The sequence below is a fragment of the Crotalus tigris genome, unplaced genomic scaffold (genome assembly GCF_016545835.1).
Source record: "Crotalus tigris isolate CLP2741 ecotype Arizona unplaced genomic scaffold, ASM1654583v1 scf7180000017640.1540244, whole genome shotgun sequence".
Classification (NCBI taxonomy): domain Eukaryota; kingdom Metazoa; phylum Chordata; class Lepidosauria; order Squamata; family Viperidae; genus Crotalus; species Crotalus tigris.
In genome coordinates this window covers 552,176-579,878 of record NW_024096533.1, presented here as the reverse complement: position 1 = coordinate 579,878, position 27,703 = coordinate 552,176, and the positions used below count along the sequence as shown (strand labels likewise).

Here is a 27,703-nt window from a genome sequence, read left to right as displayed (position 1 = left end):
GTGTAGGCACAGGTATGCATATATCTGTATAAATACAAATCTAAACAAACACAGAAACGGACAAAGCGCTGACCAGCAGCATCCTCTGCTGCTTCTAATCCAGAGTACTTTGCATAGCTGTTACAGAGAAAGTTGTGTGATTAAGGTGTTCACTAACCAATGATCAGGACATGGCAGAACAGGCAATGGACCAGGAGCATTACTAGGTTTGGGCTGGCTTTGAAAAAGATGGGAGGTTTTTTTTAGCTAACTTCTGCCCCCCCCCTCATCCCATCTTGGTCTTATCAGTAGGCAGTGATAGTGTATAATAGTTCTGGTTCTGGTTCCAGCATCCCTGTGGTTCCTCTGTCGAATTTGCTGCCTACACTTGATAAAAGAAACAAATGGCAAATGTGACCAGTTACTGCTGTTCATATATTCATTAGCTATAATGCTTCTAGGCCAGAGGCACAGACAAATCACTGTTGTAGCTTCTTCGCCCAACTGTAGGCAGCAAATTGCTGGAGGAAAAAAAATCCCTGCAAATGAAGGGATGTTGACAGATGTAGGGCAGAACTGATGTTTGCCCAGTCCTGATAGACATTATGCAGGAATTTGAGAAAAATAATGTGGTGTGGAAAAATTATAGAAGACATCTCTTGGGATCAGTGGAATCACTGAAGAAATCATATTAGAATCCATGCGTGCGGTATGAGGAAACGAGTCCCAAGAAGGATAACGAATAGAGTAATTAGAAGATAGAAAATGAATGTTCAGAAAACTAAAGTTAATTGTCTTGGAATGTTCTTAAAGAGTTTTTTACATGGCTTAAAAATGACAATAAAGGTTATCTTATCTATCTTTTAAATATCAAAGATAGCATAGCATCAAAATGTACAAGACAGTATAAAATTCAATAATAATAATATCCTTTATATGTATGATCTGAAGCTGTATGGAAAAACATCATCTAAAATAGAATCACTGCTCAACACTGTCCATATATATAGCCAAGATATTGTTATGGAGTTTGGCTTGGACAAATGTGCCACATTTACTATCAAACAAAGAAAAGTAGTGAAAACTGAAGGAATCAAGATGCCCCACGAAAATAACATTAAGAGTCTGGATGAGGAAGATTACTACAAATACTTGGGTATCCTTCAAGCTGACAACATCAAGCACACTGAAGTCAAGAAAAAGATTAGAGGTGAATACATAAAGAGAGTGAAGAAGATCTTAAAATCCAAACTCAATGGAGGAAATACCATAAAGGCAATCAACACCTGGGCAATCCCAGTCATTAGGTACACAGATGGAATAGTGGACTGGACTCAAGCAGAACTAAAAGCAATGGATAGGCAGACCAGAAAAATAATGACAAGGAATCATGCCCTTCATCCACGCAGTGACATTGATAGACTTTATCTACCAAGGCAAATAGGTGGGCGTGGAATGCTACAAGTACATCAGATGGTTGAAGAAGAAAAAATGGCTTGGAAGAATATCTGAAGAACAATGATGAAGATGCACTGAAATTAGTATATCAGGAAGGCTTACTGACTACTGGAGAGACCAAACTGGCCTACAAGAAAGACCAAATGAAGAACAGAATAGAGGCATGGGAAAACAAAGCACTACGTGCCCAATACATTAAAAAAATAGCTGGGAAAGCAGATAATAACAAGACCTGGCAATGGCTAAGAGCAGGAAATTGAAGAAAGAGACCAAGGGACTAATTCTGGCTGCACAAGACCAAGCCTTAAGGACAAATGCATATAAAGTCAAAATTGAGAAGACAGCAACAGACAGTAAGTGCCGCCTATGCAAAGAAGCTGAAGAAACAGTGGACTACCTGGTAAGCTGTTGCAAGAAGATTGCACAGACTGACTACAAGCAGCGGCATGACAAAGTAGCAACAATGGTGCATTGGAAGATCTGCAAAAAAATATCATTTGCCTGTAAGCAAAAACTGGTGGGATCATAAAATAGAGAAAGTCATAGAAAATGATAAAATTAAACTGCTTTGGGACTTCAGAATTCAAACAGACAAGCACCTGCAACATAACACCCCAGACTTAACAATTGTCGATAAGAAAGAAAAAAAAGTCTGGATAGTGGACATGGCAGTGCCTGGAGACAGCAGAATAGACGAGAAAAAACTGGAGAAGATAACAAAATACAAAGACCTACAAATAGAAATAGAAAGACTGTGGCAAAAGCAAGCAAGGGTAGTACCAATAGTCATAGGCTCCTTGGGTGCAATCCCAAAACAACTGGAGCACCACTTGAACACCATTGGCATTGACAAATTTGCTATTAGTAAATTGCAAAAGGCGGCCTTACTAGGAACTGCTTCCATCCTGCGACAATACCTGTAATACCATCAAACATCCACATCTGCCTATCCTAGGCCCTGGGTAAGGACTTGATAGGTAGACAAAATGCCAAATCCAGTCTGAACATCTGGCTGACTGTGCGATGATCCATAGTAATAGTAATAATGCCAAATGTTTTGAAAGCAGAATGAAAGATAATTATAACCAAGTTGAACTAAGCCTAGAGCTTTTTCCAAGTTTTGAATCCGCTAGCTTGGAATAATCAGGGTTTTTTTTGGGGGGGGAGGGAATTCAGTTTGGACCTAAAGCCTTTTTTTAAAAAAAAACAAAAACATTTCAGTGCTGTGTGGCACATCCCTACAACAATTTTATTTGAAGCAAACTTGAAATTGCAAACTTGCTATCTAGAGATAAAATTGACCCATCACCAGACCCTCACTTGACACACCCACACCTGACCCATCACAAATCCTACTGGCCACGTGAAGCCCTTATAAACAGAAGAACACCAATACTGACGTACCCTAAAACCCGCTGAAGATTTTATCTAGCCTGGTAACGAAACCTTTGAAAACCAACCCACAAGCTCAGAGAACGAGCCTTCACCCTCATAAAATTGCATGCAGGAGCATTTTTTTAAAATTCAACATCCAGAATCTTATTCTAATTGTTTATTTCTGTTTCTCTAAATCTTGATATACAGATGCGCTTCTGTCACCCAGCTATGCCAGTATATCTCACAAAGCCCTTATATCTTTTTTTCTATTTGCTATAAGCACTAACAAATATTTTTAATAGCTGAAACACTTCTATAATATGCAATAATAAAAGAGCCTTTCTTTGTTCATCTAAGAAAAAGCAAGTCAGTTGTATGTCTTCATTTGGTTGCTGCTTTCCATCATTGGCATTCTGTTCACAAATCTGTGCAGTACAGAATACTTTGCTTTAATTAATGTTGAATTAATAACGCAACTTTTTAAAAATTATTTTTTAAATTTATACCTTGTCCATGTAGAAGCAGGAAAATCTCCAAGCATCATAGACCAAAAATGTCAGGTATAATTCTCTTTCCAGATGGCACCCCTACAGGTGAGGCAGCAGCCTGTGAAATTACATTCTAAATTACAGCAGAGATTAGCACCACACATAGAGCAAAACATTTTGAGATTGTTGATGAATGACTTGATTCAATATGATGGACAACCCTTTAGCAGCTTAAAGGATGTGATAATCCATAAGGGAGGTTTGGATGGTTGAGGTAAAAACTGCAGATTCAGCCTGGAAAATATCAGAAGAGAACAGTGAGTTCTAAAAAATACCAGTTATTTTATCGGTGGTCTGCTTTTTTTAGCATGATTGAGAAAGGTAATGATGTATTAATGCAATAATTGGTTGCTTCCAGTGATGGCTTTGTCCTAGCAGAAAACATTTCTCCTTCCCAAGGGTGTAATACTCAGTTTTCATTATACCTTTCCATGCTACGTGACACATTTTTTGTGGAGGATTCCTTGATTTTCATGTATACGTGGGGGGAGGGAGTGCAGTGCAGAAGGAGGAACAGCAGACATCTTGGGTCTCCTTGTGCAGAGAGAAATGCTCCATAGAGATACAAAAGGTACTGTTGGATGCAAATATACATATGTCCTGCTATAAAAAACCTGCTTGCCATTTGTCCCTAGGGCTGTTGTTTGTGCAAACAGCAGCTAGAGAGAGAGAGAGAGAGAGCTGTTCAGTAGGAAACTGATGAAAGCTTTCCATCAGAAGCACTTTCTGGATCAAGCTGTTCTGGCTGCTATTTTTCTCCAAAATAAAATTGCCATCTTAACCTTGCTTATTTAACCCTTGGTTCTAAATAAAGTTGAGCCTTCTTATCAGTAGAAAAATCGCCTCTTTCTCACTGCTTGTGTTCCTTTCTTTAAGAGAATAGATTTTCTATCCTTCTGCATATGCTGAGATTCAAACCTACCTTTCCAGCTATGCACAGTTGGTTTGCACTCTGAGAATAAAATATTATTGGCTGTTAGGTATAATTATGACCTGGTGTTCAGCCTTTTGAGAGAAACCCAGTCCTAACCCTCCTTTGCTTTCCAGGATATTGCTAAGGAGGAATTCAGCAACTTTAATTTCCTTTGTACATTAACCCAATTTAATCCAGGCAAACTGTGATTAAACTTAAACTTTGATTTGTAGTTCAAATATAGTTTGTAAGGCTAGTTCATTTTATCAGTAGATTAACTTAAGTTTCATAGGACACACTGTGCTGTTATTCTAAAATAAAAGCCAAATTTACAGTTTCTTCTTTGCAGCCATGTTGAAGAAGTGGGAATGGGCTGGGAACTAGAGCATGTACATGGCCTAAGAGGAAGCTATGCTTCTTAATAAAAAGCTATTCTTTTTATCCTATATATAATCAGTCTTGAGCTTATTCTTTACATTTTATATGCATGCCTCCAAACTAGCACAATGTGTTGAGCTTCTCTATAATTTCCAATGGGAACCGTTGCATGGTAAAGGGCCTGCATCCTTCTCTACTAAACATACTTTTAAGTGGGGGACATTTAGCTACTACCATCCCTGTGCCTAAGCGTTCCTGTCTCTATGGTGTTTTTGTAGCAGGGTGAGTTGTTTTTTTGACTTGTGTGACATTTGTGGTTGACCTTTGCTGAATTTGAGAGTTGAAGTTTTTATTATTTTATTATGCCCCTTTATGTACAAAAAGAGAGATGCTCTTTGGAGATTTCATTAGTCACATTTTGTACATATTGATACTAACAATCAATTAAAGTTAAATCTGTGGCCTCTTCCTTTAGGAATTGTGAAATGCTTAATGAAAGAAATTGCTATACCAGGGTGTAAATGGCAGTGCTAATAGGAAAAGAATAAAAGAGCTGCTGGACTATTCTTCAGAATACGTATTTCCAAAAACAAAGTTTATAAATGCTACTGTAGAGCTTGCTAAAACTGGTGCATAATTTTACACAATCTTCTATTTATTTATTTTCCTTTTTGTCAATTTGCAGGGCTATTTCCTCCTCTTTGAGTCTATGCTGGATTCAGTCATTTATGCAAGGGACAAATATCTGGCCAAAGGAGGCTCAGGTTAGTCTGATTAAATAAATAGTTCAACTATGGAGAAAACTAGATTCTGCTATGCATGACCAAGAACTTTATTTTCTGAAATGAATAATCTTTCCATTAGGAGTAGCTCCAACATAATCATTTCATAGTACGAATAATGCAAAATCAATTTAACAGGATATTTGGATCTTAAATGAAATACTATTTTCAGGAATTTCTTTGTCTTTTTAAAAATGTGTGTGTGTGTGTGTGTGTGTGTGTGTGTGTGTGTGTGTGTATGTATGCATGTGTATGTCCATGTTTTTGCTGTCATAGCAGAGTTTTTTTTATCTACAACACCCTCTTTCTCCACCCTCCAAATGTTCAGGGTCAGATTGAGCATGGTACTTGAGAGAAGGGCAAATCTGTTCTATTGATACATGCCATGTTGGTGGACAAAAAGATTTGAATACTACCCAGTGGAATTCTTTAAGGTGGCCAAAGTTTACAGGAAGAGGAGAACTAACAATGTAATCTGGATTTGAGGTTTAAGGAAGAAGTAGGGAACTACTTGAAAATAGAGGTTCTAGTGTGTAGCATAGAAACAGTTTATCACACCTTGGTTTTGTGTTATGTTTTGCCTTTTAGTAAAACCCAATTTTCAAGTGTAGAATAGAATAGAATTCTTTATTGGCCAAATAAAGAATTGGACACACAAAGAATTTGTCTCCGGTGCATAAGCTCTTGGTGTACATACAGTGTACAATCAACAAGTGATAAATCATCATGATCGTACTCATAATAGAATCATCATGAATCATAAGATACAACACTCAGTGATAGTCATAAGATACTAAATGAAAACAATCAGCATAAACCATAAGGTACAAACAATAAAGTGATAGTCATAAGATGCTAAAGGAATAGGTAATAGGAAAAATGAGAAGGATAATAGTAATACAGCCCTACTACATGGTTTAATATCCTAGGGCGTGAGACAATATTATGGGAATTAGGTGTTTGGGAGACTGATGGCATGTTTTTGTGTCTAGTTGTTTCGGCATGCAATGCCCTATAGTGTCATCTTGAGAGAAGAAGTTGAAACAGTTTATGTCCAGGATGTGAGGGATCTGAGGATATTTTCACAGCCCTCTTTCCGGCTCTTGCAGTATACAGGTTCTTAATGGAAGGCAGGCTGGTTGCAATTATTTTTTTCTGCACTCCTATCTAACTCTGTTGAAATTTGTGTCTGTCCTGTTTGATTGTTGTGCCAAACCAGACAGCTATAGCGGTACAAATGAAGAAACTTCTTGGATGAGAAGTGAAAAGTCTTCAAAGAAAAACAAGAAAGTCCAGTTGCCTCTTGAAAAAGCACCTTTGGGACATCGGTTGTTAATATAAAAGCAGAGACACCCTCCCTTCTTTTTGCTGGATGTTTCTGCAATTCTGTCTGTCCTCTGTATCTTAAATCCTGGGATATGCAAACTGCTATCATTAATCAAATCATTTAGCCAGGTTTCAGTGAAGCAGAGGGCTGCTGAGTTGTAAAAATCAGAGTTGTGTCTGTTTAAGAGGAGTATGTTTAAGAGAGTAACAGAATCACAGAGTTGGAAAGGGCCTTTGGAGATTTTCTAATCCAGTCCCCTGATCAAGCAGGAAACCCTACAACATTTCAGACAAATAAATGTCCAATCTTTTTTTAAAAAAATCTCCAGTATTGAAGCACCCATAACCTCTGGAGTAAGCAGGAGAAATACCTGTATTCTGTTTTATTTCAAATCTGGAATTGTGTGCTTATGTTTGTATGCCACCCACTGAAAAACCAAATATAGTGTTATGGTATTTAAAATAATCATTACGGTTTTCTATCTGTTCTGATGATGTGGAAGTTGAGGTGGAAGCACTTCTTCTGAGGGAATAGGTCTGTGAAAGGAAATTCTTCTAAACTCATGTCTATGGAGCTTCTCAATTATCTAGGTCATGGTTGCCCCAAAGATCCTTTTTCCAAAAGGCAGCTGGACTTTGAAAATGTTTTGCATCTCACCCAAGAAGTTCTTCAGTTCTAAACTCATGACTATTGCTCAATGGGCAGATGGGGGAATGGCCAGAAGGATTTTTAACCAGCTTCAGTTTAAGCCATACTTGTAGCATGACCTTGCTGCAGTGATTGATGTCCCCATCACTACTCATTCGGGCTGCTGCAGTGCAGTGGGACTGCCTTTGAAGACTACCGTACTCAAAAACTGCATTTGCTTCAAATTGCAGAAACCTGTGTGCTATCTGGCAGATTTTGTCAGGATCAGAGAATATAAATATTGCAGGCCCAGCATTGGTTTTCACTAGGTTTCTTGGTCCAATTCACCTGCGGCTTTTAACCTATAAACTCTTTATGACTTGGCACCTAGGTATCTTCAGGGCTACCATTTGGATCAAGGTTGCATGTTTGGAATGTTTATCATAAGAGATGAGTGGGGCTAAGGCCAGGAAGCAATTGTTTTCAGTAATAGTGGCGATTCTCTAGAAACCACTCCTTCTGGAGGTGAAACTGACTCCATCTGTAATAGCCTTCCAGATTCAAATATAATTGTTCCAGTTGGCTTTAGGGATGAATTATTTGTAGTTTAAATGCTGATGTAAGCATGTTTTAATTTTATAAAACTTCAAGAATTGTTGAGATGTGGTGGTTTATAAATTGAATTAAAATAATTTACAGTAAGCTAATTGCTGCTAGAATTCTGGCTTATCACTCTGTGCATGTACGGCCTTAAAATTTATCCCCAGTGCATTTTTACTCCTCCTTCTCATTTACAGAGTTTAGATTGAGGAACATCTAATTTTGGCTCTTGGAAATAGAATAGGAAGTGTTGAGTTTTCAGTGTTTGCTGAACCACTTACTAACTGCGTGCACAGCTGGATGACTTAATTAAAAATAGTGCTTAACCAAGAGAAAATATATAGGCTATTTTTGAGACAAACTGCAGTATTTAAAGCACTATGAAAGAGTTGGCCTAGTATCTAGTATTAGAGAGCCAAATTGGTATGGCATTTGTTGCATTTTGCTAAAATAATTTACAAGTTTATTTATTATTGTCCTATATTAATGTGTATGTAATTTTGCTGAAAAATGTTTCTAACTAGCATTCTTCTCTTTTAAAATTATTATTAAAAGGTTGAAAACTGATATTTGACCTACAACTCCAATTATTTAAACAGTGCAAGGATATTAAACTATTCATGGGAGACCTAAGTATCCAAGAATTAATATATACATTAATGATAGATATATGATGTGGAGTCACAAATTATTTTTTCCCAGGGACCACTGGAAAAGCCATACTTTTAAGACTTTCCTTAAAAGACATAGGTCATAGCTGTGCAGATATGATTGGGGAGTTATTAATTGAAAATAAATGAAAGGACTTTATTATAATCTATGTTTGTTTCTCATTCCCAATATAAAATAACATTAATAATACTTTTGTTGATTGTTAACATAATTTGACAGGATTTCAAATAGAATGATTTTGTTTTTAAACATATGGAATTCATGTTCTTCTGCCAACTGGTTTAGAAAGTTAATAGAAGCCTTATTCATAGCTTTTTTTATTTTTATGTGTAAAACAGCTAGCTGGTAGGATTCAAATATCAAATGAATTTCCCCATTTCAGTGCTACCTGTGGTGTGTTCTTGCATTGTGTGCAATAGTAAACATTAGAACCTGCGAATTCAAAATATCCTATATTATTTCTAGAGTAGACTTTTTTAAAGAGTTAGGCTGTAAGTCCAATAACCATTGCACCAGACAGAGGAAAGAAGGTTTATAATGAGTATGTTTTGATATAGTGAAAACTGTCATAATCCATGGAACTATGTAGTTTTGTGATACATGTGATAGCTTGATCAAACATATGCAGTGACTGGGTTTTTCTTTTCCTTTCTCCTTTTCATTTATATGAAATTTCTTCCCCTGACCCCAAGATGTCAACAGAGATACTTTCAAAGTGAGAAGAACAATAACTTACAGATAATTTTGAAATGGCAAATATGGTATAGTTTCTGCAAGAATGACATTGCTTTGAGGATGGAGTTTTTAAAACTCCAAATCTGTATGAGTTGATAAGATATTTATCAACTTCCCTTGCACGTTTTAGTGCCAATAGTGTAACCACACAGTTCATTTAGCAGGGATTTAGGCATTTGTAACGGGTGAACTTTTGCCAATTGCTTTGGAACAATTGTCCTACTTTCTTTATTATGCTAAGTGCTTTCCAGGAGGCAAAGATGATTTATATTTCAATCTTTCTAGAAAGCAGATAGTCTGATTTAATTGAGAAGTTAAAGCTGGTGCTACTCCAGACTATTCAGATTTCATTTAAAATTGAGTGGCATAATAGACATTTTAAATGGCCATCTGATTTTCAGTTCACCACAGCAATTTAATCATATAGATCAATAGGATATATAATATGAGTCTCAAATCAGAGTAGACATTTCTGTCTTGAAAATTTCACTATCTTGGCAGAGATATTTTCAATATGAGCCATTGAACCCTTACTTTAAGGAAATGTTACCTGCCACTCTAAGCTGTTCACTGTCAACAGTGTTAAGTTGTGCATTTGTCTATGCCTAAATTGTGTATCTTATTTATTTATTATGCCAATTTGTATGCCCCCAACCATAAAGCTCAAGACAGTTTAGGATAAAATGCAATTTAAAAGCTCCCATTGCAATTGGTAAGTGTATGTGCTTAGAATTGCTAGGCTGAATACAGGGGAAAAAAAAAAAGCTTTCACCTTGCAGTTAAAACTGTTTATCAGCTAAGGCTTTGGAGGAGCACAGTATTCTCAGTGGAATGCAATGTGGTTAATTTGCTTGTCAAGTGAAGCTAAGACAATGAAGCTCTAATGCTTCTGACCTTAATAAACTTCTTAGTTAAAAAGTATAAAAAAAGCTGAAGTGATTCCTTACACTAAAATTCTTTCAAACACTAAGAACGTAAGTCTACTGTAGTCCCAGTCTCTCTTAGAACCAAAATAGTAAGGGAGTAAATTAAGATCAGTGGTTGAATAGGAAAGCGCTCCATTTGGTCACTAATGTAGATTTTAAAGGCAGTGGCGGAGAAACATATTATCCCTCCTGTAATACTTTTAGTTCCAAGCATAGTAAAATGTCTGTGTGGCATTGTACCTAACATTTTTTTATTTTTTTATGTATTTATTAGATTTCTTATGGCTGTCCACTTCAGTAGACTCTGGACATTTACAAAATTCAAATACACAGAACAATTTCAAAAACATAAAGCAAAATGGACAGCCTGGACTAAAAACAGCCAAAACAATAAAAAACAGAACAAGGGCTTGGTAAACACACACTAAGCCCAGGTCTGGAAACAGAGCCAGGTCTTAAGGGCTGTTTGGAACCCTAGAAGAGTAAGTGCTGCCTAAATCTCTGTTCCAGAGGGTAGATACATCAACAGAGAAGGCATGCTTCCTCAGTTCCAGGACAGAGGGGAACCTCTGCCCAATGTATTGGGCAGGCAGAAACAATTGGAGATAGATAATCCCTCAGATCGGGGTCCCCAACCCCTGGACCACAGCCCAATACCAGGTTGTGGCCTGTTCAGAACTGGGCTACACAAGCAATGAGTGAGCGCACACATAGCTTCACTTGCGCGAGTGGCAGGTGGTCACGTTCATGCATGAAGCTTCATTTGTGCAAGAGGGGTGCCACTCTCACGGAACCATCCCCTCTCCCCCCCCCACCTCTGCCTGGCCACTAAGCCAGAAAGATTGGCAACTGCTGCTTCATAACCAACTGTGTGCCCTGAAGGACTTAATAGGTAACAACCAACCCTTTGATTGGCCCCCCAGAAGCTCATTGGCAAACAGTTCTAAAGTACTGTCCTGGATACTTTTCCTTCTTAAGCAACTGCTGTTATGCCCTTTTCTTTTTTTCAGAAAAAGTAATGTATTATTTCTTCTTGCACATGTGGCTTTAAGCAACTTAAAAAAAAAATAACAGGAAAGGAAATCTACCTTCTGTGTTGTATTTTTTTTTCTTTCCTCCTGTATTTTTCTTTTCTTACTGAAAACAGTTCAGCTGACAATGTATTATGACTGTATTAACATAGCACTGTGTCATTTTGAAATCTCCTGCTCACCTCTCTCAAGTTTCCCAAAGGACCTCTCGGTACAATGCTGGCAAAAAAAATTATCCAAAGCAAAAGTACTACATGAAAGAATGATTGATTGTAGTTGCTTTCCCACCTTTAAAGGATGTTTGCTTCCAACCATGCTTCGGCTTTGCTGTTCCTTCAGTATTACCTTTTTACTGCATTGCTGAGGGATCAAAGATTTCCCATCTTACTTTGTTCTCAGTATGAGCTGTTACTAATGACAAATGATTTGGAGGCAGTGAATCGAGAAGGACACAGATGACAAATCCATACCAGTGCTATAATGTGCTGCCCTGCAATGTCCGATCAGCAGTTTCATATCACCTGTGTTGAGAAATAATTCAGTCAGATAAAAAATGATGGCATAACCAAGAATTAAAAGAGTTTTCCTTTTTCCTTGCTTTTCTTTTTTCCTTATTTTTATAAGTAGCAAGGCTTAAGGACTGAAACCAGCTCATCAGTGCAGTGGTACCTTCAGAATATGTCAAAACTCTTTCCTCTTTTTTTTTAAGATGATGAAGGAAAATACCTTCCATTAAACTCTTTTCTATGAGCAATGTTTTTAAAAAATGAGATTGCAGTGAAACAACATTGGACTGTACTGTTAAGACAGAGTAAGCAAAAACCTCCCCCAACTTCCCTTTTCTTTGGCATTTTTAAAATCATCAGCCATTTAAAAATAAGTTAGTCAAAGGACAGATGTAGATGTACAATAAACAATATTAGAACATCACTTCAGAGTGCCTTACAAAGTCAACCTTGTAAATATGCATTTGTTTCTTTTTCTCACTCTTAAAACCTATCTGTCTACAGAAAAATGAAAAACTTAACTCCTATATTTACTTATATATTTTTATTCATTTATTTATATCTTGCCTTTATTATAACTACTTCAAGGCAACAAACATATCCAACAAACCTTCCTCCTCCTATTTTCCTCACAACAACAGCCCTGTAAAGTGGGCTGGGCTGAGCGAGAGTGATTGGCCAAAATCACCAGCTGGCTTTCACGGCTAAGGCGGGACTTGAAATCACAGTCTTCTGCTTTGTAGCCTGGTTCCTTAACCACTAGACCAGGGGTGTCAGTCCTGATACGTTGTGCCTGATACATCATGTGACTCGCGAGTTTGACATGTCTGCACTAGACTGAACTTGCTTAATTATTTATTTCTTCTTTCAGTTTTTAAGGCCACTCACCTGCTACCTATTTTGCTCAGCTTGCGTAAAGGAGAATCAATAAAGGAGAATATTTGTGGGTCAGGATTGAAATGAGAGGCCCTTGGTACTTTCTGAGTTTGGGTAATGAAACGTATATAAGATAACAGCCAAGCTCAGAGAGCACCAAGGACCCTTGCATAGGATTAGAAATGTCACAAAACAATACCCCTATAACAGGATTTTGTGCTGCATTCTGACCAGTGTCTGGGAAGAAAGAACCACTTCTAAAATCTATGAAAATCTGGCAGGATTGTGGTCATCCGACTTCAGGATGGGGCAATGTGGCCACAACTGAGGTATTTTTTAAATCAAGGTTACAAGTTTTATAACATGAACTAGCCTATTATTGCTCCATTCGATTTAAATGCTGATCCTGGCAGCAACCTTTGCAAATTTAACACGTATGATATGTTTTTTGGGGGGAATGTTGTTATATAGCACTTGCTGTGTATTGTTTTGGAAAGCAGCTTGACTCAAATCACTTTGTCAGTACTTAATGAGGGATGTTGTTGATAATCCAGGAACAGGCTTGGAAAGTTGGAAGATGAGAAGTCAAGTGTAAGCCACAAAGTTCAGCAACCTGGTCTGTAGAAGAAATAACATTCTCCTGTAAAGTGTGTTTTATGTCAGTGTGTGTGGCAGTGGTCAGCTATGCAGAACTACTGATTTATTTCAGCTGCACTGATGACCTTTTTTTTTTTTTGTATGTGTGAATAATGTCCCCTTTCTTTCAGAATAAAATATTGAATACTCGAAAGGCTTTCAGTCTGAAAACTTGGGCCTTTCTCCCATTTTGGGGGAAATCCACTTTCTTTAGCTATTTTAGCAGGAAAGAATAGGTATATTTTTTCATCCCATAATGTTGATTACTTCTTCCAAATTCTGAATAAGCATGAAGTCTACAGCATATTCAATATGTTGATTATAAATAGATACCACAGATTTTCCCATTTGAATGCTCTTTAGGCTTTTTGATCTCACTATCTGGACCAGGGGTAGGCAACCTTGGCTCTTTTATGACTCGTGGACTTCAACTCCCAGAATTCTGGGAGTTGAAGTCCACGAGTTATAAAAGAGCCAAGGCTGCCTACCCTGATGCAGACTGTTGCAGTTGGCACAAAATGGGGCAACTAGCCTGCTAGATGGTACAAGAAAAAAGATGATAACACCTGAAAAATCTGCACTGGTTGTCAAATGTTTCTTCGGCCCAGTTTAAAGTAGTGATAATGAACTTTAAAAATCTTGAAAGAACTCAAACTTGGACTGACTAAGATAATGTTTTTCAACCTTGTCAATGTTAATATGTGTGGGCTTCAACTCCTAGAATTCCCCAGCATGTAATGAATTGAAGTCCCCACATCGTAAAGTTGCCAAGGTTGAAAAATACTTGTTTCTCTACAGTAGGGGTCCCCAACCCCCGGTCTATGGACCGGCACCGGTCCTGTGCTCCAATTGAGTAGGAAGATAGGATATAAATCAAATTACAATAATATAAAAGCTGAATAAGAGCATGCTTCTTAGAAAAATATAGTATATCAGTTCAAAGCTGCTTGTATTTTCTCTTTTATGCTGTAGGTTTTTGCTATGCCACTGGTAGACTCAAAGCTCTCCTCCTCTTTCACATCCCAGCAAAAGAACATCCTACAATTGTTGCAGCTTTGTTGTACTCCATTCATGGAAGCACACATCTCTTTTAGTCCTAGAGGATCTTATTTCAGAGATGTAGCTCTGGAATTGCTGAATCTAAATGTTTTGTTTTCTTCCAGCATGTTTAACAGCATTTGGCTTTTCTTGTACAGAAATTTGCCCCTGCACAGTCCTCATTATTGAATAATTTATCTAATTGCAGTGTATCCTGACTCTTGTACCATTAGCCTGGTGGCTGTAAATGATATCGCGAAGCATACCGATAAATTGACTTTCTGGGATGACGTGTATGGCTTCAATATGTCCTGCATGAAAAAGATGGTAATACCTGAAGCAGTTGTGGAAATCTTAGATTCAAGGACTCTTATATCTGAAGCTTGTATCATCAAGGTACTGTGACAGAGAATGGCATCTTCTAAAAAAAATAATGTTTCATTTATTCTCTTTGTGAGTTGTCTTTATATAAAACTATCATTATAGAAAATTAATATAGTGACTTTTAGTTCTTGGTCAATAGCAATGTGAAGTCCATGATATTGAGTTTTGGAATTATCACTATGGAGTTTTAGTCTGTTGATAGTATATTTCCATCCTTGCTTCCGAACCCCCCTTTGGGGGGGGGGATAAAATCAAGAATGAAATGAGAAGATATAAGAGCTATCTGCCACTCAACAATTATTGATTGCAGATGTCCAGGCTCGTTTGCAGTAATTTCACCCAAGGTCTATTATATAATTTAAACATTGACATTGTAACCCTATGCTCCTTTCTCTTCTCACTAACTCTCTTGATATGATTAGCAAACCATATTTTCTGGAGCTATGGTTTATTAATAGTCTCTATTTTAAATATTTGTAGAAAAAAATATTTCCTCATTTTTCCTGAGCAGATATTTATGTTCATATGGTTGGAAAGTAGCAATACGAAGTATATTATCAGTATATTGCTTTCTTTGCAAATAAACATTGGATGTTGGGTATTTACCTAGTGTCACTGTGGAGTCCTTGGTGCTTTCTGAGCTTGGTTGTCTCCTTGCAGACATTTCATTACTCACATTCTACTACTTCCTAAAACTTATGAGAATATATTATTTATTTGCATTTTGAAACTATGTCAAATGATTTGGAGGAAAAACCATTTCTTTGGTTCTCCTGTTACAGTACAGAAGAAAGACATGCTATTGCTGTTTATCTGATACACTGAAATTGGTTGACTTTCAATTTAGAGCATCCTGTTAAATAGGGTCCTCTTTAGATGTGTGAAATTTTATTCTCAGAATTCATGGCAGTTGAAATCCATGGTGATGGCCAGAGTAAGAAAGGTTGGTCTTTTGCTAACGCTCTCTCATCTTGATCAAGATAGGTTGCACTGAACTGTACTGTATTCCTCTTGAAAAATAGGGATCCTGTAGTTTAGGATTCCAGTAAGTAATAATCATACCCAGCATGATGATGGGTTCTCTAATTGTATTTTAGATGATTTAAAGTCAGTTTGGTGTAATGGTTAAGGTATCAGGCTAGAAACCAAGAGAATTCTAGTCTTGACTTGAGCACAAAGTCAGCTGGGTGACCTTGGGCCACTCACTAGCTCTCAGCCCTAAGAAGAAGGCAGTAATAAACCACTTCTGAAACCAGGTTAAAAATGCAGAGGCCAATACAGGCAATCACTTGAGTCAATACTGACTCAAAGATAGCAAAAAAAAAAAACACAAAAAAACAAAAAACAAAAACAAGTTGTAGTTTTAAAACTGAGAAGGTATCCTAATGTAATCATGTTGGATAAAAGCCTTCAGATAATCTTTACATTCTAAACTTATTTTTGTGTATAACAAAACTAAGGAATTGACCAAGAGTGTCATTATGAGTAAATAACCAAGATTAATAGCAGCTTTCTAGAACTGGTGATTTTGAAATATCCAGGAAATTATAAAAATGTGCCTTATTTATCATGTAATGTCGAAGAATATACATTCAGCAGTCAAATGTGGGTGAATATGAATAATGCCTTTGTCATACTCTATTTACGTTCATGAAAATCTGTTAATATGCAAGACTGAATTGGATACATTTTCAAGGATATTTCTCTTTTATGTACTGAACAATTGCTGAAAATCATTTGTAAACTGAATGAGTATAATAGAATTGCTGAGCTATAAAGAGGAGAATAGATTTTCTGGCTCCACTATAGATATATAATAAATATTAGTCTCTTCTTGAAAATAGTCGAGGATATATTTCAAGCTTCTGGTAGCTTTTTTCCAGTCTTAGGATGTTTGTATATGAAATATTAGGTGTAAGTATTTCATCTGAATCTCTTGTTTCATCCTTATCTTAAGTGGAAAATGGATTATTTATTTGGTTAGTCTATTTTTATTTGTTGTTGGAAGGATATTCTATTTTTTTACAGTGGAAGAATTTTTATCTTCACCGTACCATTTGTGAGCGAAAATATAACAGTGCTCCATTTTCATGATTCGCTTCTATCTTAAATCATTTCTACTTCTTATTTTAACATATGTTGAAGTTTAAAAAACATATTTTTACAGTGTGGCCAAACCAAGAGCTGTGTACAAAAATTAAAAGGAAGCTGTGTACAACAATTAAAAGAAATTTCATTTTGGAAAGGAAGACTGGTCCTAGAGCAGGGGTAGGCAACCTTGGCTCTTTTATGACTTGTGGCTCAGGAATTCTGGGAGTTGAAGTCCATGAGTCATAAAAGAGCCAAGGTTGCCTACCCCTGTCCTAGAGTAATAGTTTGCCCTGCAAAAACTAGAGAAGACAGGCCTGTGTTCAGTGTTGCTTAAGACACAAGGGAAAAGGAAGCAGATGAGCTTATCAAAAGAGAAAAGAAAAATTTCTTTTAATTGTTGTACACAGTAACTGGAGTGCCATCACTGAGAAGACCAACCTCTAGGCACCACGCTGTGAGACAGATTTGCTAGAATAAGGGAAATATTAAAAGGGAGTGTTTTTTTTTAAAGGAAAAGTTACAAATCCAACACATTGCTGAGATATGGAGTGTTGAATAATGCAATGGAAAAAAATGTTATCTTCTGATCCTTACTCAGCATGGAAGTGTTTTTAAAGTTATGCAAACTGCATTGCAATCTACTTTTAGCATTTTCCAAAGTTACTCACCACACAGTGTTGGAGAACAGCAATTAAAAAAGCAATTAATAGTCCTAAACTCAAAAGTGTAAGCAAAATTATGTATTTTGGGCTTGAGTTCACACATATAATTACATATCGATCTTATAAATAACAAGTTTTGCTGAGATAAATGCTTTTGATACAAGGGAGGTGGGGGTGGGGGCGAGCCTTTGGCCTTTAGCTGTTTCTTCTAGGTGTCCCTGATGGTGCCTTTGTGCACCTTACACTCCTCCCATAGGATTGTCCATCTGGAAGGACTGTGAGCTTTACTGCAAAACCTGCAAGATAGACTAAGTTAAAATAGTTATCAGCCACTCCAAAATCCATCTATGACTTTCTTTGGTTTGGTTCTCAAGCTCATATTTGTTCTATCTTGCAGCGGATAGACTGCCATGCTGTCTCAGTTCCAGAACTGGAATTTTCATCTGACTTCGTTTTGATGGTCACCAAGACTTCCATGTGTACGGTAAGTTTAGTTTCGCTTGTAGAAACATTTCTGAGGAGGAGATGCCTCATTTTTTAAATCTTCTGTTTGTGCAAACAAAAAGCCACTGATCGGTTTGCCATAATTTGATAGCTGTAGATAGATATGTGACGTTATCTTCAAGCCGATTAACTTTATTTCTTCACTGATTGTCTTTCCAACAGTTCAGCTATTCCTCTTGAGTCTTTGACTGTCATGTCTTCTTTTTCCTGATAAACATTTTCATCTTACCTTATGTTTTAGCTTTATGTTGTGGCTTTATATGTCATAAAAACCTATCCTTTAAAACTAACGGGTATAATTCTCTTGCCTTTAAAACTCTTATCACTTGCTTTTTGCAATTTCCATTAATGTAATGGAAATGTGATTTCTTGTTCTGTTTTCCCCAAATTTGCTTCAGATAATCTCTCAATGTGCCAGGAAAGAAAGAGGAACCATTCCACCAGTGATTTCCATTCCATCTGTCGATAGGCAGGATTAACTGTAATCCCACTAAGCATTTTTAGATTTATTCAAGATTGTTTGGCGCTTTTGTATAAAATACTTCCTGTATCTTTTCATTTTTTTTTCAATTGATATAAGCTTTATCCATTTCCAAATTCCATTTTATTGTTTTGTAGACATTGATATTCTCCTGTCCTAGAATAGAATGTAAGGTTTGGGAGTTATTGGTCTTTTATTAATTTTTTGTGGCACTACACAGAAAAACTAACATGTTGCCCAACATTATTTGTACTTTTTAATATATGATTATTGACATCTTATGATGAGAATTTTATGATGAAATGCCAGAGATTAGTCAGAGATTGACAGTCTATCCATCATATCAGACTGCCGAACCTTGCAGTAAATAAATGCCTATTTATGTGATTTATTCATCATTTGTAGGCAGACAGAAACATTTTTTTCAGTAAAAGTACAATCAATAAAATGAAGAACACAAAACTATTTCCTAACAACAAGAACTATTACCAATCACTTCTGGGCAAAGTTTATATATAATATAGGAAAAGTTTGCTACTTCAGTGGCCCAGAAATTTCAATAAAAGAGGAGTAACTAAATTGTGTGGAAGGTCCCTGGCAATACAGAAGAACATGAGCAGTAAATAAATAATGGAATACATTATTTGTATAGTATTTGTTGGAGATGGTTAAAGATATATTTTTGCTTAATTTTGGAATCTCAGTTTTGATTAGATTTACAATAAAAGAATTAATGTTTAATATGTTATTATGATTTATAACTCCATGGTGTAGTTATAACATTTTGTAAACTAGAAAACTGAGAAAGTGATTTTGTGTGACATTTCCAGTCAAGTATATGTAGTGCTGCAGCCTGGAAGAAACCTTTTAGTGCAGACTATCATAGAGAAATACTAATTCATTCTCTCCAGCAGGTGGTGCAAAGTATTAACTTCTCCCCCCTCCCACCCTCCTACTCCACCAACAAATCTAGTAATGCATTCAAACTATTATATATATAGTGTATAAATTTAGGCAATATTTTCACATTCTGTTTTAGGGGTAGAAAAGTGTTGAATCTGTTCATTTTTTCATAGCTAATCCTTGTTATTTCTGGGATTTTTTTGCCATTTATTTGCTTGGAATATAGCATCTTGATATATTTGTAGATAGTTACATCCAGTACCTATCAAAGATACAATTTTATATCATTTGCCGGTCTATCTGGTATTTCTCCAGGGCTTGTCAGTGTGTAAAATGTGCTAGATTATAATAGATCAAAACATATACCAGGGCATTGAAATGAAACACCAGTAAATCTAAATTGAAATTCTAGGCTTGAATCTCAATCTAAATGACTAGATTGTATTTGTGATCAGTTCTTGGCGGATTGAGTAGAGTGCCTTACTAAAATCAACTCTGTGCTCTTTGAGTATTTAATATAATAATAATATTCAGAAGTATATTGAAGTAGTAATGCCTAACCACTAGCCATTTGATGATGATGATGATGATGATGATGATGATGTTGTTGGTCATCTGGTCCAACCCCATGCTCTGGCAGGAAACCCTATACCATTTCAAAGAAATGGCTGTCCAGACTCTTCTTAAAAACTTCCAGTGTTGGAGCATTCACAGCTTCTGGAGGCAGGTTGTTCCACTGATTAATTGTTCTAACTGTCAGGAAATTTCTCCTTAGTTCTAGGTTGCTTCTCTCTTTGGTTAGTTTCCACCTGTTGCTTCTTGTCCTGCCTTCAGGTGCTTTGGAGAATAGCTTGATTTCCTCTTCTTTGTGGTAGCCCCTGAGATATTGGAACACTGGTATCATGTCACCCCTTGTCCTTCTCTTCATTAACCAAGACATACCCAATTCCAGCAACCATTCCTTATATATTTTAGCCTCCAGTCCCCTAATCATTTTTGTTGCTCTTCTCTGCACTCTTTCTAGAGTCTCAACAACTTTTTTACATTGTGGTGATGACCAAAACTGGATGCAGTATTCCAAATGTGGCCTACCAAGGCATTGTAAAGTGGTATTAACACTTCACATGATCTTGATTCTATCCCTCTGTTAATGCAGCCTAGCACTGTGTTGGCTTTTTTGGCAGCTGCAGCACACTGCTGGCTCACATTTAAGTGATTGTCCACTAGGACTCCAAGTTCCCTCTCACAATTGCTATTATTGAGCAAGGTACCACCTATACTGTATCTGTGCATTTGATTTTTCTTGCCTAAATGTAGAACCTTACTTTTTTCACCATTGAATTTCATTTTGTTAGATAGCGCCCAATGTTCAAGTCTTGTCAGTTGCATGTGGTATAATGCATAAATGCTGCTATGTACCTCTAAAGATTGGGAAACAAAAGATTGTCTGTGGGAGTGTCTATGACCCATTATTTCATGTTTTGAGTTCAATTTTTTTCTTGACTTTTTATTGGCTGGTAGCCTTAATCTCTTCCTGCATCACTGCCATATGATTTAGCGATTTCTTGTTCCTTTCACAATTTAGAACTAGAGATCCACATGATTTAGTAGAGCAGGATGAAGTATACCTTCCTTGGGAAGGTAGAGATAGAATCCAGGGGAGAAGTGAAGAACCTTTTAAGTTTTTTGTTACAATAAATCCACCTTTCTCAAAATATTATTTTCAAGGGAAGGTATGTACATTGAGATTACACTAAAGGGAGGTTTTATGTAAAAATAATTGTTTCTAGTGTAATCTTTACTGGTTCCTGCATATCCAGCATTTCTTTTTTAGTCCAATGGGTTGGATCATATTTTTTGCCTTTTGTTTCTACTTTTTCTAAATTTTGTCCTCTCCATCTACCTACATCTCCCTTCTTTGTTCTGCGGATATAGGCTTAATTAGACCAGACCTTCAGCTTGGCTAAGCACTTACATTATCTTTTATTGTGATATTGTGCCATTTTCCAAGCATTGTTCAAGCCTTCAGCATGGGTTTGGCCTCTACCTTTCAGTAGGCAAGCAGTGCCATGTTTTTTATGCTTAATATGCTTAATCTGAAATGTCCTCAGAAGGCTTTCAATTCTTAAAGGCTTGAAGGGCCTTTGGAAGGGTATAATCATTATCTTACAATCCTATATTAAATGTGGTTGGGGAGTCCTTCAATGTTTCTCAAGCCCCAGAAATACCTGCCATTGTAGTGTTTGGGCAGGAGAACGGATGGATAATAATTTTTCTAATCTGTCTATCTCCATCTCATTTATAGTAATCAAAAGCGTAACTCTGTTTTGTTGCAGAATATTTGAATTATTATCTTCAATAGACCAGCTAGTTGGGATACTGTATTTATTAGTGAGTAAAGCTCAGCAGAAATCACCAGTTTATTTTCTATTGCCTTCTATACTTATTTCCCCAGTTCCTTTACATCTGCATTTGTAATCTTATGGTACTTCTTATTTTGAAACTCCAGTACTTTCTCCTAGGAATTTTCTTTCTACAATCCTATCATGTACTTCTGAAAGAGAAGTTTAAGCTCGTCTTCTTCTTGCTGGCTGCCAATAATTGTTGATAAACTGAGATGGGTCTTTATGTAACCAGCCGTGTGTTGTCTGGAGGTGGAGGGTCAAAATAATCTAGATGGCAGTCTAGATACTAGAATTGAAGCCCACACTTCTGTAGCTGCTTGCAATGTCAACATATATAAAGAGAGGCAGAGCTTTGATCTCACAATCTCAACTCATCATGCCATTTTTAAAATTTCTGCTCCTGTATCCAATATGTGTTGATGACAGTAGTATGCATTTTTTAGTCGCTGGGTCAAAATCAGCATTGAAAGGGAGTTCAATTCTCTTTTCTTTCCCAGTGCCTAATTGCAAGTTATTTTCTAAAGGTGAAAGTTCTTCACATTCCCAGTCAAGCTGTATGTATTTGTCAGAATTACAAAAATGTGACTCACTTATCCAGTCACTGGTGTTCATTTATTACAGTACAATTGAGTCACTTAAGGAGCAGGTTTCTTCTTTGCTGTACTACAAAATCGACAAGTAACTAAATTGCATGACACATTGCTACATAATATCATAGTCAGTTATATATTGATATACATTCTTATTCATTTGTATTATAAACTTTCCATTTAAATTTAGTTAAACAGAAAACATTAGAATGCTGTAGCCAGTATAATTATAAGCCCCAGCAATTTATAACTAGGATATGTATTGCATTCTATATAGTCTTCAGTTAATATTAGAATTAGGACAATAGGGGATGTCTGTGTATGAGGCTGTATATATTCTGGATAGAAATAAGGATAGGTAATCCATATTTTTAATAATAATCTTCCTTGTAAAGATAAGCTTAGTTAGTTCCAATCCCAACATCTTGAGTTATTTTTTTGATTTTGGGGAACTACAACCATATTTGCCCACATCTGCCACAGGATTGGCTTTCAAGAATCTCAGCACATCTTCCTTCAACAGGATGCTTATTATTCCTCAGGTCCAAAATCTCAACCCTGTCCATGCAGATTTGAACAACCATATCAGCACAGATAGATATAATTTTAGCTTCAGGTGAAATGAGATGCAAATTGATTATAATAAAGCTTTTGGGACACTAAGGTTCTTTTCACATAAAGTCATTTCATTCACTGAGCATCCTTTCAGTACACTGGTGGCAAAAAAGTAAAACTTGGTCTAATCCCAACAGTGTAGCCTAGAAAATACTCTTAGTCATGCTTCGCTGTGTTTGTTAAGCAACTAGCAGATTTGTAACATTAGACTGCTGAGATTCAGAACTAGGTAAGCAAGAAGGTAATCGCATATGCCAGATCTCAGCAGTTTCACATTGTTTTGCTTGTGGCTACATTTCCCTACTGTTTGTTTTCCTCCATGATTCTTTGCCACCTCATCCTATAAGGAACCAATAGGAAGGAGTGGAAAAATAAACACTGTCAGTATATGAGAGATAACTTGAAATCCAGGTGTAAATTTAAAACAAAATTAATGCAAATTTAATTTTAGTTTTTAAAAAAGCATTTGTATGAGGTCCAGTTAATAATATCCAAGATATTCTCTTACAGTATTCTGTTATGCTTTGTTTTGCATTTTAGAGGTGGAAAATGGCCATGAGCATTACAAATAACCAAAATACATTTTCTTTGATCCTCCCCTTGAGAGAAAAGATCATTCAGTTATATTAATGTTCTGAATTGTTTTAATTTAAGGAGTACCATTTTAAATGTTTAAGTAGTATTTCTGCTGTAGGAACGTATGATTGTTTCACTCTCCCTCTCTGCTGCATGCATTACAAGCATGTCATCTCCATGGTTGAATAAACTCCATCAAAAGCACATTATCCTCCTACTTCTGTGGCCAGCTGCCTAATTGTATCTTCTCTAGCTGCATGCTGTTGGAGCATGATACCAATGAGAAACAAAAAATGATAAATTGCTTGTGCAACTGATCATGATGATGGTAACTTTTAATTTCCCCTCACCTAAGTGAGTTGGTTAGATTACTTGCTTTCCGAGGCTGCTGTATAAACCAGTCAGTGATATATAATCTGGGCAAATTGTTTTCTTTTCTCAAGGAGAGAAGTAGTGGCTGTAATATTAACCCATGATTTGGTTTATCTTCAGCCATAAGACTTTAAGTGCAGGTTAGCAACTGAGTAAATTTGGAGACTGGTGACATGCCAACTGAATATAAATAAATTGAAATAAAGTTGAAATGAATTGCGTGCTCATTGTATTTTTAATGCTTATTTTTGCATTAAAAATGCAAAAAAATGCATGCTTTTTAAGTAAAACAGGTCCCTCTGTAAAAATAGAGCAAATAAGAATTCTGAATGCTGAAAATAATTAGGCATGCACAAAACATTATATTAACTCCCCCTCCCTTCCCCTCCTGTTATTGTGTTGCAGCTCTGATTTGGCAACATTAAGGCTGATGATGTTGATTATGTACATGCTGTCCATAATAGATTTGGAAGGATCTCTAGATTGAGGCAACTAACTTAACCTACATTTCATTTGTGCATTAATTTCACAGGTCTGTATGCCAGCTTAATGATTGCATTTGCAGCTCTGGTGCTCTTCATTTTTCCCCTTGTACAGATGACTTGGTTTATGACCAGGAGAAATACAGCGTTTTTTGTGCATTTTTACATCTCATTAACCTATTTTACTCTCTTCTGCTTGCTTTTATTTCAAATAGCTCTCTTCCCCATCCACACCAACTTTGACTTGGAAATGCTGAGAACAGAAGGCAGAATAATTTATTTGGTCACAATGTCTGTCAGCATAAAATAGCCTTTCAAAATGCATGTCAAGCCAGACTTTCAGTTCTATATGACCATTCCCATTTGGTTTATTTTCAATTTCCTAGTGGGGTATTCTTCAGTATTCCTTAATAGGTTGTTACACATATCCTAGAATTTTTCATGAGTACTCATCTGGGTACCTATAGATCTCCTGTCAAAAATGAGAGAAAGCGAATCAGTGGTAAGGACAGTTTATCTGTCAAAACCAAAGAAATATCTCACATCGGTAAGCCAGTTCTCGTGTGCTCTTTTTCATAGTACTGCAGATAATTCTTCAGACATCTCCAGAATGAAGACTATTATCTATCTGTAAGAAAATTCTGGGTTTAAATAGGATTTAATAGCCTACTAGCTATTCTAGATTTTTAATAATATAGTTTAGTCATGTTTGGACATATTGTATAAGATGAGGATTTTTGCTCTGCGACCATAAATGTTTCAAAATTTGATTACAGAAATCCTTGAAATTCTTTCTAAAATAGAATGCACAAATTCAAACAGAGATTAATAGAAAATTATGTATAAGTAAAAAAATTAACAATAACTAAGGCAGATTTCCCTTTTAAAGCCATTAGAGAGCAATCCTAAGGGAAGAACGAAAATAGTAGAATCTCTCATACTTGCAAAATGCTGCAAAGCTGCATGCAGTGATATACAGAGGAATAGATTACTGCATGCCCTCAAAGCTTTTTGTGGGTTTAATCGAGTCTCTAGGAGTGGGAGGAGAAGAAACAATCATCTCGGCCAGCAGCATAGTGTTTCCTTGTCAGGCAACCATTACCATGTTAGACCTGGTGAACAATCCTTCTGAAAAAGATCAACCTCTGTTTGGAACAATTGTCATGTACAATTGCATTTTTTACAGCTAGCAGCACTGTAATTTAGAAATACTGTGTGGCAAGGCCCACTTGATATTCTGATATTGGCAGTTGACCACTTGTTAGCTAATCTGCTGTTCCATGGAGCCATGATGCTGAGGTTGCTGTGGACCAACTGCTTAGAGTAATAGAATTTGAAGGATCAGCTTTTGTTCTTTTAGTAATTATTTTCTTTAATTCTCTATGCTTTAAAGTGTGTATTATTTGGTTCGCCTTAGTATTTTAGGGGAAAAGATGAAGGGAAATAATTGTTTGCACAAACCTTAAATCATATTCCTAAAAGTTAAAATTAACACTTTAAAAGTTTTATTACATTTAGCCTTTCAAAAATAATTAGCAACAGAAGTAATGAAATGATTAATTCTACCAAGTGATGCTTTTGGGGGGATGCTTCCACCAATGTTAATTAGGCAATTCTAAAAAAATTAAGCTCAGAATGCTGTAGGGCGTTAAGTCACACAAATTAGCTCATGATTTAAAATCTTTCCTGTGGAAGAAGTAATATTAGACTTTAAGGATGTCTTGAGTTCAAGACATTGCAAAAGAATCCAGCATTAAAAATAAATGCATAGCTGTAGTGAAACTTGTCACCATTATCTCTAGATTCGATGAACTCAGTGAACTCACTGTGCACCTGCCTTATGGAACTTGATCATAGATATCATAGATATTCAGAGATCCTTCATGGGCTGAAAGCTAGGTACTTCGAGGATTGCTTTCTCCAATCAGAATTGACTTGAATAAGACCCTTAACTGTGAGAACCTACTTGTAGTACGCATTGTTGGAATACTACAGGAAAAGAGGTTGAAACAATAAATTTGTATTTGTACCATGGGCATGCCAATTGATGCAATTATATTTAATTTTGTAAACTGCTTACTGTCATTGCTAAGAAGTATCTATCGATCAATGAATCAGTCAATTAATTAAAATGCAGCAAATAGAAAGTTGAACCTAGCCAATTATTAGAATAATGTGAAGCTCATTATTAGAGTACAACTTCTACTCCGACTGGTGTCGGAGCCAAATCTAAATGTTTGTTATTAAACTTTAAAAATGGCTAGTGCTAGAATACTGCCTTTTTTCCTACATGGATTCTTAGAAATTATTTTTTATTAATATTTCTTGTGATCTAGGCTTAAAGATCAATCTGTGCAATGCAAGTAACACTCCAATTTGTGGACATTAGTTGTTAAACTTTTCTTAGTACTTACTTTAAAATTAAACTTTTATCTTTGGTAAAAGAAAACTGAATGACTAAACCACTGAATTCCCAGCCTGAAAGTTTTATAGGATGTGACACAAACTATAACCTTCTATTACTGTTTATGCTTACCTGTTCAAGTTAATTCCTGTCTTCATTAGTGATTTGTAACTATTTTTGGCAATTCCTGTCTTCATTAGTGATTTGTAACTATTTTTGGCAACCAGTTATTCCAAAGAAAAAGGTACAGTCCAATCTAAACGTTTTGCTAAGTCAGGCAGAGAGTAGAAAGCACATTCCATCACTTGGGGTGAGAAGAAGAAAAAAAAGATAGAAAACTCACACTTTAACAGTTTTTGTTTACTAAGCCTGTTTGAAACTGTCTTGCAGTATTTGACTTGCAGATACATTTATATAAATGAATATCCCACTTTCCCTTTTTTATAATTAGTTAGGTGTAACTGTGTTATTATTGGCCTAGGATGAGTAATGAATATGTATGCATTTGACTTACATGGCTGCTTATCTTATGAAACCAAAGACAGCAAAACAAAAACCTGGCAACTCACCAGCAATTTGGAATCCATTGAACAATGTGATCTCCAGGCTCCAACCTGCCTTATCCCAATGCCTGGAGGAAAAGCTAACATTTTGGCATCCCTGACAGCTAAAAGGGCGGAGACCTGCAGGATACCAGGGGCTGCTGCAGAAAAATTGTGCTTCCTACGTCTTATGCGTCTGGTATTTTGAACCATCCTGAAGCACATGGCTCTTTGCCCAAGCCTTTGGCAAGGGGGATTGAAGCTTGTTTGGGTTATGTGAGTT

The 27,703-nt window shown here is 36.4% G+C and overlaps 1 protein-coding gene across 2 annotated transcripts in view; it reads left to right on the top strand.

The window, feature by feature from the left end:
- PRMT3 (protein arginine methyltransferase 3) overlaps positions 1–27,703 on the top strand; it is a 74,418-nt gene that overhangs the window by 32,941 nt on the left and 13,774 nt on the right. For both annotated transcript variants that reach the window (XM_039335366.1, XM_039335367.1), the window contains exons 11-13: positions 5,339–5,417; positions 14,618–14,805; positions 17,944–18,030. In XM_039335366.1, coding sequence (XP_039191300.1) covers positions 5,339–5,417; positions 14,618–14,805; positions 17,944–18,030 — 354 coding nt within the window. The remainder of the gene's footprint in view (positions 1–5,338; positions 5,418–14,617; positions 14,806–17,943; positions 18,031–27,703) is intronic.